A 14984-nucleotide genomic window follows, 5' to 3' on the forward strand; every position below is an offset into this window, starting at 1 on the left:
GCGCTCAACTCTTTTGGATTACAGCCATGAATTGCAGAGACTCGGTTCACCTTTTGCTTATAAATCAGGATTAATTTCACTGAAGTATAAAGTGGAACAGAAGGTACTGTAGTCATGTACTATGCTATTTGCATCAGAATTCACATTCTGCTTTCTGTCTGCGTTTAGAGCCTTCTGATCGGAGTTCAAGCCAAGAGCATGTTCAGCATAATGGTTTTACTGGTGCGGGTCGGTAAATGTGCCCATGTTGTAAACAAAATCTGCCCTTTTCCCTTATGGGGTATCCAAGAGCCCTTATAGAGTCCTTACGAGGGTTCCCTATTGGTAGGAGAAAATAAGACGCCAACCAAAGAATACTGAGAAGCAAAGCCGCTAGTAAGCCTGATCTTTATTGAACTGTTGCAACAGGGTGCTCCCCTCACACGCAGGAAAGGAGGAGGACCCCGAACAAAGGTGTGCCTGCCCTTATATAGACATTTTAAATTCCCTGCCCTGGAGTTCAAGACCCCCCTCCATACATCATACATACATCACAGAAGGGGTGTAACCCAAGATCACCCCCCCCAAACATCATACCTACATCACAGAAAAGGCGGTCTACAACAGAAATTTGAATGTTGTTGTTTTTCCTGCCTGCCAGGTTAATGCCTTATCTGATTGCCTTTCCTGGTAGTCTGCCCAATGGTGATTTCTAAATTCCTGTAACAAGGAAGGTTTTATTCACCTCCACCCTCCTTGCAGAGAAACATTTGGCCAGCTTGAGAGTCAAAATGGTTTCAGGACGGTGTTCCTGTGCTGATCTATGTACGTGCTTGGTTGGTACATTTATGAACATTATATAGATATATAGATATATATGACCTTAAATGTTATTATTAACCCATCACTGGGTAATATGGACAGTGGTGTGGCGCTGGGCAGATCACAGCTCTGAGACTTTTTTAGATCGGAAGTGATGCCATCATCCGCCAGACTAGGCATAGCTGTCAACTTTCAGATTTGAAAATAAGGGATCAGCAGCCTCACCTGTCCTGGGAACAGTCTACGGGATATCTAACAATCTGGGATAGCAGCGGAATAAGGGAATTTCCCGCAAAAAAAGGGAAGGGTGTTATGTACTGAAGTTCTCACCCTGGGCCAGCAGGGGGATACTGTAGGTAGTTTTCACTCAGGTCCACGTCAGTTATTTTAGGTGGGAAACCCTGGGTTGTTGTTGCTACAATGTTGACAGCTGGCTGCCTATAAAAGCAGGCCGGCTGAGCTGTTTGCTGTTCAGTTTCTATTCCAGCTTACAAAATAAAGAGCTGCTTTGGAGAAATCGCTGTGTCGTCTGCCATGTCTACCCACTATTTAACAGTTGACAGCTATGCAGACTAGGGCACCAGAATGAGTAATCACCCGTCCTTGCTTGATAGTCATATGAAGCTTTCAAGGCTGTTTATGACAGATTAGCATCAAGGACGCCAGAGAATGGAGAAAATATTGAAGTGAAGGCTGTGTCCTTCTTTCACCCAACCCTTCCATGGAACTCCTACTGCATGGCTACTGTTTCAATAGTAATACTGCTTTGCAAGATGGAATGCATAGCTTGCATAGCTCATTAAAAACTGTAGGCTGCATTTCAGCTGGCTGAGGATATTTTGTATGGAAATATACATGCATGGTTGGGGACCCCGAAATTCTTCTCAGTGGCTGCTCCCAGGCAACTTTGCAACTCCCTGGAGGAGCTAGACCAGCTTGCAACTTGCTGTCTTTCCTTCTTGTTATATTATTATTATTATTATTATTATTATTATTATTATTATTATTATTATTATATTTGTATACTGCCCTTCATCCATAGATCTTGGGGCAATTCACAGCATAAAAATGTTCCAGTGGGCAGTGGGTTTGGGGAAACTGGCTGATTTTTAAATGAGAGGGCTGGCACCATGCTGTTTTTTATGGTAAATATTTGTATGTTTTCAAAGCAAGATTGTATACATGCATATGGCTTTAATTCCATTAACGTTTAAATGGTGTAGGTTTTTTTAAACGACGCGTCCCCCTATGTTTTTAGCGATTTTTTTCTTTTAAGTGTAAGCCGCCTTAAGTCCCGTGAGGGAAAAAGACGGGCTATAAATCAATATAATGTAATAATAATCATAACAACAACAACACTCTGTTTCCTAAATCTGCTGTCTATATAACCTGCTGAAAACTGCGCCTATTTTGCTCTCAAAAATGTAGCTGTTTTGAATTACAGTATGCAATTTATTTATTTTTATGGGGCCCCATTTTCGACCAATTTCAACCCGCACATAGAGAGCGTGAAGCGCCACAATCCTAGAGGAAGCCCGAAGCTCCAACTTCTTCCCCCGGATTTCCTGTTTCCCAGAAGGCCGCGCGAATCATTTCCGGTGCAGCGCCTCACTTCCGCCCTCGTGGTTCTTCGCGCCTAGGAGTTCGCGGTCTCCTGCGCTGGGTCTTCGCTTCGCTCGCCCGCCTTCGCTTGGAAAGAGCCGCTTTTTGCGGGAGGCGCCCCGGCTCCGTCCCGCTGCCGCCATGCTGGTTTTATTCGAGACCGCGGCCGGATACGCCATTTTCAAGGTGATCTGAAGGCGCGACACGTGTCGAGTAGGGTTCCCACGTGGCTGCTGCTAGCGGGAGATTGGAGGCTGCTGGCTGGGCGGATAGGGCTGGGGGTGGTCGGTGCTCTCGGTTTATACGTTCGCTAGCAATAAGTCGAGAAATGGTTTTGGAACAAGGAGGATAAACGTGGGGAAACCCCATCCTCCCTTATAGCGGACCTGGTTTCTTTCCCTGCCACACCCCAGCATTTTCGGGGGGGGGGGCGGCTGGTAGGCCTTCCCGCTAAGCTTAAAACTTGTAAGCCTTCCTGGGGAATCATGCTGTGTTGTTGTTTAGTCGTGTTCGACTCTTCGTGACCCCATGGACCAGAGCACGCCAGGCACTCCTGTCTTCCACTGCCTCCCGCATGTTGGTCAAACTCATGCTGGTAGCTTCGATAACACTGTCCAATCATCTCGTCCTCTGTTGTCCCCTTCTCCTTGTGCCCTCCATCTTTCCCAACATCAGGGTCTTTTCCAGGGAGTCTTCTCTTCTCATGAGGTGGCCAAAGTATTGGAGCCTCTGCTTCAGGATCTGTCCTTCCAGTGAGCACTCAGGGCTGATTTCCTTCAGAATGGAGAGGTTTGATCTTCTTGCAGTCCATGGGACTCTCAAGAGTCTCCTCCAGCACCATAATTCAAAAGCATTGATTCTTTGGCGATCAGCCTTCTTTATGGTCCAGCTCTCCATACATCACTTCTGGAAAAACCATAGGTTTTACTATACGGGCCTTTATTGGCAAGGTGACGTCTCTGCTTTTTAAGATTCTGTCTAGGTTTATCATTGTTATCATGCTGTACAGGCACTTTCAAGAGTTCAAAAGAATTATCTCGCATTATAGAACCGTACAGTTGGAAAGACCACAAGGGTCATCTAGTCCAACCCCCTGCAATGTGCGGCTTGAACCCACGACCCTGACATTAAGCTGAGTTATCCCTTGCCAACAAAGGTCCGTATAGTTAAAGCTTTGGTTTTCCCAGGAGTGATGTATGGAAGTGAGAGCTGGACCTGGCGTGTTCTGGTCCATGGGGTCACGAAGAGTCGGACACGACTAAACAACAAAAACAACAGTTGGAAGGGACCATGAGGGTTATCTAGTCCAACCCCCTCCAGCGCAGGATTGTGGGGCTCAAACCCACGACCCTGACATTAAGCTGAGCTATCCCAGCAGTCTATTAGTAAATGATCCTTAAAACAGCCCTGTGAGGTAGCCTCCATCATCCTGGTGCCCTCCAGCTGTTTTGCACTGCAGCTCCCAGCCGTGTTCCCTGGGGGTGTTGGGAAACATAGTCCAAAACATTTGAAGGACACCAGGGATGGGGGTTGTGACTGCTACAGCAGATTTAGGTAGGGAGATAACTGGTTCAGGCTGCCTAGAGAGTGAGATTTTAGCTGGGGACTTCCTAGTTCACAGCCCTTGCCTTTTACCAGCTCTCCTGCGTTGCGTCCACTTGCTCCATTGTATCCCATTGTATCTACATTGCACCCATTTCTGCCAAGAGGAGGGGACTGTATTATTTTGCGCATTGGAGTCTACTTTGTTTAGGATTTTGTTGGTGACCTAGTGTTGATACAGCAAGCTTTGTGTGTTCACTGAAACAGGGTACTGGGCAATGAAGAGAAGGAAAGTGAGTCTTTAGGGTTAACTTCTATACATCTTTACTTAAAAGTCCTGTCTTTACTTCTGAGTAAAGATGCATAAAATTAGACTGCATGGAACATGATTAATTTTGTACTTGTGACAGACATCTTGATTGAGATCACAGGCTTTTCCCTCTAGCTGAGAAGCAGCATGTAAGTTTACTGAATACTTTTAAAACATGGCATCTCACACTTGCAACTAGATTTTTCTCTGGTTAGAGATGTGGCAGAGAGTTGGTGTGGTGGAATGGCTGTTTTCTACATCGGAATTGGAGAGATGTTTTGTGCATTTCATCTTACTTACATAGCAACATTGAATCTTGTCAATTTTGTGTGTATTTAGTCTTACTCCTTATCTGTCATAGGTTCTGGATGAGAAGAAACTCCAAGAAATTGACAGCTTATGGAAAGAATTTGAAACTCCTGAAAAAGCCAATAAAGTGTAAGTAACTTTCTCAAGTAACTTATTATTTCATTCCAGTATAGAGTACACCTTCATCTCTCTGCTCACATAGGAATCACTGTTTTTTGCCTAGCACCAGTCCTTGGGTTATTTTGTACGCACAGCTCCCTCTTAGAGTTATCAAACTGTTAACCTTCATCCTCCACTGTTGACATCACAACTCTACAGATGCAGTTGGATGGCAGGAACCTTGCTGTAGTGGAAAGGCTTGCAAAGTATTTTTCAACAGGGTTAATACCACTCAGAAGTGAGGTTTAGCTACAACCATGAAACAGAATGTGTTGATATTCTTAGCTCTGCCCCTCAGGCATAATTAGACCCACCAGGCTTCCCCATTTGGCCTGCCAGGCCATTTTGGACAAACCACGGCCACCTGCCCTACAGCTGACATAATATATTAAATCAGTTGTGGGGCAGGTAAGATCACATCTGGGGCAGAAAGGGTTTTGCAGGCACCACTCATTGGCGATTTCAGCAAAGCTGTTTGCAAGGTGTTTTGAAGCCACAGCTATCAACTAGCTGTCAGGGCTTCAAAGCACATCACAAGCGTTTCTGCAGGTATCTACAGTCAGCTTATTGTTGGTGCTCTTGGAAGAGCAGACTAAACAACTGTAATTCTGGCTGTACCAGGGAATTTTCCCCTCCCTGGGGAACTCCCTAGTGCAGGCATGTCCAACTAAAAGTATCCTGAGATCTACCATCCAATATAAAAAACTGACAGTGATCTACCATACTCTCCCATTGTCATTCTTCAACTAAAACGTATTATATTTGGCTGAGCTTATGATAAAAATAATAACAAATGATAGTCGCTTCCATAAAACATGAAAAGCTCATCATAAATCAATATATTTTTTAAAATACATACTTTGTATACTTGCAATAACATAAGAAAAGAACATTGAGGACAGTGTCTTACATAATCAGAACATGATGCATGGATTGTTCACAAAATCTCATGCCATAATAAATGTGTTACGTCTTTAAAGTACCCCAGACTCTTGCTGTTTTTCAAATGAGTCAGGGGCACATATCAACCACAGCGGTTTCCCCCATAGTTCAAAACAGAAATTGGGTAAGCACAACTGCAGAGTTGACAGCCTTCAAGCGCCACCTTAACCTATAGAAGAACTTTCCCCTGGATCCAACCCACCTTTTCCTTTCAAGTAAACCTAAACCTTTCTCTCTTTGAGAAGCCAGCGCACAGGGCTACACACACACACACACACACACACCTCCCCGCATGGGTGGGATGGCAGCCAGGAAGAGTCCCCCACTCCCTTGCCACTTGCTTCTCCTTCAGAGATAGAGTGGGAGAAGCCCTGTGCGCTGGCTCCTCGAGAGTAAGGGCTGTTGGGGGGGGGGGAGATCGATAAGAGACAATCACAAGTCGATCCCAGTCGACCTGTTGGACAGTGCTGCTGTAGTGCGTCTGAAGGGGCCGGAGTATGAAATAATTTTGGATAATAAATTTGATCTTGTTGGAGTCAGAAGCAATGAGGCAAGGTTAGATAAAGGTAAAGGGACCCCTGACAGTTACGTCCAGTCGTGGCCGACTCTGGGGTTGCGGCACTCATCTCGCTTTATGGGCCGAGGGAGCCAGTGTTTGTCCGCGGACAGCTTCCAGGTCATGTGGCCAGCATGACTAAGCCACTTATGGCGAACCACAGCAGCACACGGAAACGCCATTTACATTCCCGCCGGAGCAGTACCTATTTATCTACTTGCACCTTGACGTGCTTTCGAACTGCTATGTTGGCAGGAGCATGGACCGAGCAACGGGAGCTCACCCCATCGCAAGGATTCGAAAATTTAGATATAGTATACTTAATAACTATGTTTTTTTGTCATTCTAGAATAGTTACCTAGCAAGCCTTAAATATCTATGGTTTAGTAGCAGGAAGCTATTTGTCAGTCAGACTTAATAGCTTCTGTTTTTCTCTTTGGGTAAAACACGGGTGGCGCTGTGGGTAAAACCACAGTGCCTAGGACTTGCCGATCGTATGGTCGGCGGTTCGAATCCCCGCAACGGGGTGAGCTCCCGTCTTTGGTCCCAGCTCCTGCCCATCTAGCAGTTCGAAAGCACCCTTAAAGTGCAAGTAGATAAATAGGTACCGCTTTATAGCGGGAAGGTAAACGGCGTTCCGTGTGCTGCGCTGGCTCGCCAGAGCAGCGATGTCACACTGGCCACGTGACCCGGAGGTGTCTGTGGACGGCGCCGGCTCCCGGCCTCTAGAGTGAGATGAGCGCACAACCCTAGAATCTGTCAAGACTGGCCCGTACGGGCAGAGGTACCTTTCTTCTCTTTGGTAGGTTAACCTGATGGGTCACTACAGGCTTTTCATTTTTCAGGTTTCTTGTGTTTAGAAGTTGGTAGCAGATACCCTGTTCCCCATGATGTTTATAAAAACTGTTTGGTGTATTTTATTTAGAGTGAAACTGAAACACTTTGAGAAGTTTCAAGACACCACAGAAGCTCTTGCAGGTAACTGAGAGTTATAATATATCCCTTCCTTTCTTTAGTGGCTGGCTGATCTGTTCCTGGCAAACCTGGAATCATTAGCTGTGAGAGTAGCTGACTTTTTTTCTAGTGTGTTACTTATTAAGTCCACAACCCCCCCCCCCCGCCTGCTAATGCAAGTTACAGTGGTACCCCTGGTTAAGTACTTAATTCGTTCTGGAGGTCCGTTCTTAACATGAAACTGTTCTTAACCTGAAGCACCACTTTAGCTAATGGGGCCTCCAGCCGGAGCACGATTTCTGTTCTCATCCTGAAGCAAAGTTCTTAACCCGAGGTACTATTTCTGGGTTAGCAGAGTCTGTAACCTGAAGCGTATGTAACCTGAAGTGTATGTAACCCGAGGTACCACTGTGTTTGTGGCACATCAGCAGTTGGTGGTCGGAAGGACTAGTTTTCATGTAGCTTACGAAAATGTGCTTCCATTCCCTTCTCCTGATGAATACTTCTTTATAAACCAGGGCAAATCAATGTAATCAATATGGTGTGCCTCTGTGCTAGCCACCCAGACAATGCCTAAACGAATGATGAGCAAATTTGCCTGCATCTGAATGTGTTAGCTCAGTAACCTCAGTGGGATTTTATAGCAGATTGTAGCCTTAGAATTGGAGGGAGTAAAAACCAGCTTCCTTCTGTCACTGATGCTTCATTTGTAGAACTGAATCCCCAATTTTTGGTCGCTGCCACAGAGACAACAGACAAAGTTCGGTGGGTGGCCGGTATTAGTACATATTTTGTTCCATTATGAACTTTGCCAGGCTGGGAATGTTAGACAGTCTGCAGTTTTTTTTTACAATGATGTGCTTTCTCCTTTAAGCATCCACTGCTCTGGTGGAAGGCAAGATTAACAAGAACTTAAAGAAAATCTTAAAGAAGATAGTTGCCAAAGATGCACACGAACAGTTGGCCGTAGCAGATGCCAAACTGGGAGGTGTAATAAAGGTAAGTTCTGGTTTTTATGTGCCCTGGCGATGTGGTGTTCAGATGAGGTGGTGTTCTCAAGGCCTGTGCTAGTCTTCTTTATAGCTCCAAAACAATGAGTTTGTGCTGCATATCTTCCTTTTCACTGCATCCAGAAATTATGTGTGCTTAATGTAAATTAATCAGTGATGGCTGTTGATGCTTGATTTGATGGTACTGATATTCTGGGACCATGCTTTTCGCTGACCATGATTATTATGATTATATACTGATTACAGGGTACTTACATTTACTAAGGGCTGCATACAGATTAAAAACCAAGGCAGTCCTTGCCTTTAGACTTGGATTCTAGTATAAAAGGTAAAGGGACCCCTGACCGTTAAGTCCAGTCGTGACCGACTCTGGGGTTGCGGCGCTCATCTCGCTTTATTGGCTGAGGGAGCCGGCGTACAGCTTCCGGGTCATGTGGCCAGCATTACTAAGCTGCTTCTGGTGAGCAGAACAGCGCACAGAAACGCTGTTTACCTTCCCGCCGGAGCGGTACCTATTTATCTACTTGCACTTTGACATGCTTTCGAACTGCTAGGTGGGCAGGAGCAGGGACCGAGCAACAGGAGCTCACCCCGTCGCGGGGATTCGAACCTCCGACCTTCTGATCGGCAAGTCCTAGGCTCTGTGGTTTAACCCACAGCCCCACCCGCGTCTCTCTGGATTCTAGTTTTGCCATTACCAAATTAAAAAAACAATTAAAAATCCGTTTGAATATTTAATGCGTCAACCATAAATCCACAGAGATGCCGTGGACCACCTGAATGAAGCTCACCAGTTTGGGAACCTCTGTTGTAGTAGGCATGATACAGAAGGAAAAGATGTAGGGAGAGAAGAGGAAAACAAGTGAATTCAAGTACAGTCGTATCTTGGAAGTTGAACGGAATCCATTCTGGAAGTCCATCCAAGTTCCAAAAAGTTTGGAAACCAAAGCACGGCTTCTGATTGGCTTCAGGAAGCTACTGCAGCCAATCGGAAGCCCCGTCAGATGTTTAGCTTCCAAAAATAGTTCGCAAACCGGAACAGTCACTTCTGGGTTTGTGGCATTCAGGAGCCAAAACATTTAAGAACTAAGCTGTTTGAAAACCAAGGTACGATTGTACTAGTTCTAAATAAGCTTTGTTGATAATGCACTGGACTAAAGTAATAGATTGTTAGGGCCACATTTTTCTGGATTATTATTTTTTTGCTATCTCCTGTGTCTTGTGCTATCTTTACTTCTTGACTTGTGAAGAAGTATGGAGATTAAAAAAAAGGTTAACAGGGAAAGGTTTGAATTAATGTCAACATTAAAGCTAGTGCCTTCGTTTTTATCTAAAAGGCTAAGTTGGTACAACAGTTGGTTGCCAATTTGCTTAAATAAGAATTCTCAATGGTTATTTCACTTCAAGGAACTGCTTGTGGGTTAGCGTTGGGCTACCTTACCTTTCTTAGATTCTGCTGCTGTTCAACAGTAAACAAATTTGTTGTTGCAATCATATCAAAATGGGGATCACCTTTTTTCCCTCCTACAGGAGAAACTGAACTTAAGTTGCCTGCACAGTCCCATGGTTACTGAACTGATGAGAGGCATCCGTTCTCAAATGGAAGGGCTGATCACTGGCCTTCCATCGCGGGAGATGGCAGCTATGTGTTTAGGCCTGGCACACAGGTAATACAGACGTCTTGCCAGCCCCGACTTGTTTGTTTCTATGCTCTGTACAACCTCCCCCCGGAGGATACCGTTTCCTGCGAAGTGGAATGGCAAGTTTGGCCCCAGCATCTACTTACAGCGACTTGTACATGTTAGCGTATCTTTTGCTCTATAGGACGCACCGGACCACAAGATGCACCTAGTTTTTAGAGGGGGGAAATCAAGAAAAAAATTATTTCTCTCCCCCTCCCCCCCGCCGCCCCAAAGAGCAATGAAGAAGAGTTTGGATTTGATATCCCGCCTTTCACTCCCTTTAAGGAGTCTCAAAGCGGCTAACATTCTCCTTTCCCTTCCTCCCCCACAACAAACACTCTGTGAGGTGAGTGGGGCTGAGAGACTTCAAAGAAGTATGACTGGCCCAAGGTCACCCAGCAGCTGCATGTGGAGGAGCGGAGACACGAACCCGGTTCCCCAGATTATGTGACTGCCGCTCTTAACCACTACACCACACTAAGCCAAGACAGCGAGCGGGATCCATCCAGCTGGCTGTCTTGGCATCTGCCATAGCTGCGCAACCTCTCCAGCCGGGAGCTAAACCTTTCTAGCATGGCTAAAGAAGCGTGGCTAAAGAAGCCAAGACAGCGAGTGCGATCCATCCCGCTCGCTGCCTTGGCTTCCTCTTTAGCCTTGCTCAACCTCCCGCAGCTGGAGAGGCTGTGCTAGGCTAAAGAAGCCAAGGCAGCGAGCGGGTTGGATTGCGCTCACTGCCTTGGCTTCTTTAGCCTTGCGTGCTGCTATGGCAATTCCCCCACCTCTTGCAAAAGCCCAAAGGAGCCGCGCTCCCTTTAAGGAGCACGCAGCTCCTGCGGGCTTTTCTACGAGGAGGGAGAAGGGACTGACGCGGCCAGTCCTGGGGAAAAGCCTGCAAGAGCCACGCGAAGCATGTTTGTTCAGCTCTTGGGGGCTTTTCCTGCCTGCCACCCCCTTGCATTCGCTCCATAAGACGCACAGACTTTCCCACTTAGTTTTAAAGAGGGGAAAAGTGCGTCTTATGGAGCGAAAAATACGGTAACTTGTACAAGTTAGTATTGCTCTCAGTTCTGCTGGGTTTCTTCCAACTCGCTGAAACGCTTGTGCCTGTAGGGAGTAATACAAGGAGCAAACACGGAGAGCTGGTTTTCACAGCTCTCTGCCTTAGACTTCTTGCCTGTAAAAACACAAGTCAGTAAATGAAAAGGGAAAGGATTAATCGCTGCACCGTCAGCAAAGATGAACACACCATTGCAGTCAATAGCAATGCCTTTATAATTACAGTGGTACCTCTGGTTATGTACTTAATTCGTTCCGGAGGTCCGTTCTTAACCTGAAACTGTTCTTAACCTGAATCACCAGTTTAGCTAATGGGGCCTCCCGCTACCGCCGCGCAATTTCTGTTCTCATCCTGAAGCAAAGTTCTTAATCCGAGGTATTATTTCTGGATTAGCGGAGTCTGTAACCTGAAGCGTATGTAACCCGAGGTACCACTGTATTATTGGGGGGGGGGGGGAAATCTGTGTGTCCTGTGCATTATTGTATATAATGTTTATATCCATATCTGTTTTCAGCCTCTCCCGATACAAGCTGAAGTTCAGCCCAGACAAAGTTGATACAATGATTGTCCAAGCTATCTGTGAGTACAGTTGAAAGTTAAATACCTTGATGTGTATGCTACCAGCTTTTGAATTCTTAATGCAGTCGTACCTTGGAAGTCAAACAGCTTAGTTCTCGAACGTTTTGCCTCCCGAATGCCGCAAACCCAGAAGTGAGTGTTCCGGTTTGTGAACTATTTTTGGAAGACGAACGTCCAGCGGGGCTTCCAATTGGCTGCAGGAGCTTCTTGCAGCCAATCAGAAGCTGCGCTTTGGTTTCTGAATGTTTTGGAAATCGAATAGACTTCCAGAACTAATTCTCTTCAACTACCAAGGTACGAGTGTACCAGTAGCCACAAACATTCTGCTACCTAGTTTGCCGCTGTATAGTGTATTTGCTCAGGGTGATGTCAGAGTCAAGAGGAGGGAGGTGCAGGGCCAGTGATTAGCATAAATTTGGGCTAGCTAGGTGGGCCAGCAAAACATTTGAATGCTTTCTATTTGCGTAAAAGGTTTTTTGTTGTGACTGCAAAAGCAAATTCAGTTTTTCTCACCGGGTTTTTAGAGAGGCTTATGGGATCCCACTCACCCCCACACTGTGTCAGATGATTGCTGGAAATCTGACCAAATCAGCCTGTTAAAATAACAGCAGTAAGTGAGAGGCAAACCTCCTTCAATAGCCACAGAAGGATGCTGTTTCTAGATATTGTAACCACTACTGGTTCTCTAGTAGGATTTTTGAATATGGATCAGCAAGAGCCTATAGTCTTGGGCTTTTCTTTCCGAGGATGAGATGACTGTGTGAGTTAGAAACAGCTTCTCATTGTCGATTGAAGATAGCTAGGGGATGGGGCTGAGGGCTGCATTTATTTATTTGGTATACCGTATAATTCAATGATAAGTATTTCATCAAGCTGCAGTTTCTGTGGCTGCCAGTAGGTGGTGGTGGTGGGTGGGGAATCGTGAAAGGGAAGGTCCTTGTGGTTTCTTCAAGTTCTAAGGCAGGCATGGCCAAACTCGGCCCTCCAGATGTTTTGGGACTAAAACTCCCATCATCCCTAGCTAACAGGACCAGTAGTCAGGGATTATAGGAATTATAGTTCCAAAACATCTGGAGGGCCAAGTTTGCCCATGCCTGGTCTAAGGGGACGGGGTGTTTTTGGTTTAGGGTGAGCTGGATGGGGTGAGTGAGCAAAGTAAGTAGGTGTGGCAGCCAGATAATGATATTATTTATTAATAATAATAATAATAATAAAATTTATTTAAAGTTAAATAAAATTTATTATTATTAGAATTAATCTTATAATGAAATGATTTTAGAATGTTGTACTATTTTATTGTTGTTAGCCGCCCTGAGCCCGGCTTCAGCTGGGGAGGGTGGGATATAAATAAAATTAATAATAATAATAATTTATTATGCACCACTGACAAATGGGTGTGGGTGTTGTTTTTTCCATGTGTGGGAAATAGGAAACGGATAAATGGGTATTTTCTAACAGTGATGGTAACTTTTTGCACCGTTCCTCCTGCTAGTATTTGGAGTGACTTGTATAATTGGCTACTACCCCGTTGTTGATCTTAATGGGTGCAAGTGTCGCAAGATTTCTGGATTTCCTCTTGTTCACGAGTCTCTTTCAACTACAATTAAACTTAAGTATGGTTTAAAGGTGAATGTGCAATCTGCTATTGCATGGAGCTAAAATCGCAAACACTTTGCTCCTTGCCCCTGTCCCTTTTGCCCCTGTTCTGCTAGGAAATAAGCCGTGGTTCCTACTTAGCATTATATCTGTATTCGGAGTCATGCTTTGTTCCTCAGCAAACAAGTCATAAGTGATAAACTGGGAACAAACTTTGGTTACAGCTCGGGATTTGAAAAGAAGCAAGCCATGAGCTCAGCTTGGCGCATAACTAAGCCAAACCATAGCTTAGTTCCCAGCAGAAGAGAAGTGTGGATTAAGTACTGAGCATTTCTAAACTATGGTTTAATGTGAGATACCGGAAGGAGCGTCTCCACCCCCATCGTTCTGCCTGGACACTGAGGTCCAGCTCCGAGGGTCTTCTGTCGGTTCCCTCGCTGCGAGAAGTGAGGTTACAGGGAACCAGGCAGAGGGCCTTCTCGGTTGTGGCACCTGCCCTGTGGAACTCCCTCCCACCAGATGTCAAAGAGAAGGACAACTACCAGACTTCTAGAAGACATCTGAAGGCAGCCCTGTTTAGGGAGCTTTTAATGTTTGACGTACTGTATTTTAATATTTTGTTGGGAGCCGCCCAGAGTGGCTGGGGAAGCCCAGCCAGATGGGTGGGGTATAAATAATAATTTACTGTTGTTATTGTTATTATATTATTATTATGTAGAAACCAGGCCAGTACGTTTCTTCCCTGAGATCCTAGGATAGCTCAAGTCTAGTTTCTAAAGTGAAACTGAGCTCGTGTCTTTTGTATTTGTCTACCGCAGCTCTCCTTGATGACTTGGACAAAGAACTGAACAACTATATAATGCGCTGTCGAGAATGGTACGGGTGGCACTTCCCTGAACTGGGCAAAATCATCACAGATAATCTAACCTACTGTAAATGTGTGCGGAAAATTGGTGAGTAGTGCTGGGCTCCTTAGATAAAAGGTGACATCCAACATCACACCAGTAGATGCAGTAGGACTTGCCTTCCTCTCCTGCAGCCCCCACACAGCTCCCCAGCCCTGCAGAGCAGATTTTGGGGTGAGCAGGGGGCTGCAGGAGGGAGGAGATAAAATAAGAGGTGTGTTGTTCAAGCAGGAACACCACAGCTGCATATCGGCCACATTGTGGCGTATTCACTGCCTTTGAAATTGTACATTACATCCTTTTTATGCTGGAGATCCACAATGCACAACAACTATCACTGCAATGCGTTATACGCTGGGCTGCCTCTGAGGACGGTTGAAAACTTCGGCTGGTGCAGAATTCAGCGGCCAGGTTGCTCCCCGGAGCAAGACAGTTTGAGCATATTACCGATCCTGGTCCAACTGCATTGGCTACCAGTTAGTTTCTGGGCCCAAATCAAAGTGCTGGTTTTGACCTATAAAGCCTTAAATGGCTCAGGGCCGCAATACCTCTTTCCATATGAACCTACCCAGACCCTGAGTTCATCTTCTGAGGCCCTCGTTTGTGTGCCTCCTCAAGAGGTTCGGAAGGTGGCAACACGAGAACGGGGCCTTCTCTGCTTTGGCTCCCCGTCTGTGGAATGCTCTCCCCAGGGAGGTTTGCCTGGCACCTTCATTATACACCTTTAGGCACCAGGCAAAAATGTTCCCTTTTAACCATGCCTCAGGTTGACTTGATTTACATCCTATGCCCTTTTAAAATGTGGGTCTTGGGGGGGGGGAGTTACTGGGCTGTTGTTTTTATTTTGATTATATATTTTATGGTTTTATACTTTTGTTCTGTGAACCACCCTGAGACCTCCTGGTATAGGGCAGTACAGTGGTACCTCGGGTTACATACACTTGAGGTTACAGACTCCGCTAACTCACAAATACTACCTC

The 14984-nt window shown here is 45.6% G+C and overlaps 1 protein-coding gene and 1 long non-coding RNA gene across 2 annotated transcripts in view; one reads left to right on the forward strand and one right to left on the reverse strand.

The window, feature by feature from the left end:
- The window catches only part of LOC310833764, a 334495-nt gene that overhangs the window by 165016 nt on the left and 154495 nt on the right, over nt 1-14984 (reverse strand). The window lies entirely within an intron of this gene.
- The window catches only part of NOP58 (NOP58 ribonucleoprotein), a 33894-nt gene continuing 21309 nt past the window's right edge, over nt 2400-14984 (forward strand). Inside the window, exons 1-7 of the mRNA XM_083709919.1 lie at nt 2400-2589; nt 4617-4693; nt 7147-7199; nt 8050-8174; nt 9716-9852; nt 11439-11503; nt 13918-14052. Coding sequence (XP_083566045.1) covers nt 2545-2589; nt 4617-4693; nt 7147-7199; nt 8050-8174; nt 9716-9852; nt 11439-11503; nt 13918-14052 — 637 coding nt within the window. The 5' untranslated portion in view covers nt 2400-2544. The remainder of the gene's footprint in view (nt 2590-4616; nt 4694-7146; nt 7200-8049; nt 8175-9715; nt 9853-11438; nt 11504-13917; nt 14053-14984) is intronic.

Source organism: Podarcis gaigeae (assembly GCF_964106915.1).
Source record: "Podarcis gaigeae genome assembly, chromosome: 1".
Lineage (NCBI taxonomy): Eukaryota > Metazoa > Chordata > Lepidosauria > Squamata > Lacertidae > Podarcis > Podarcis gaigeae.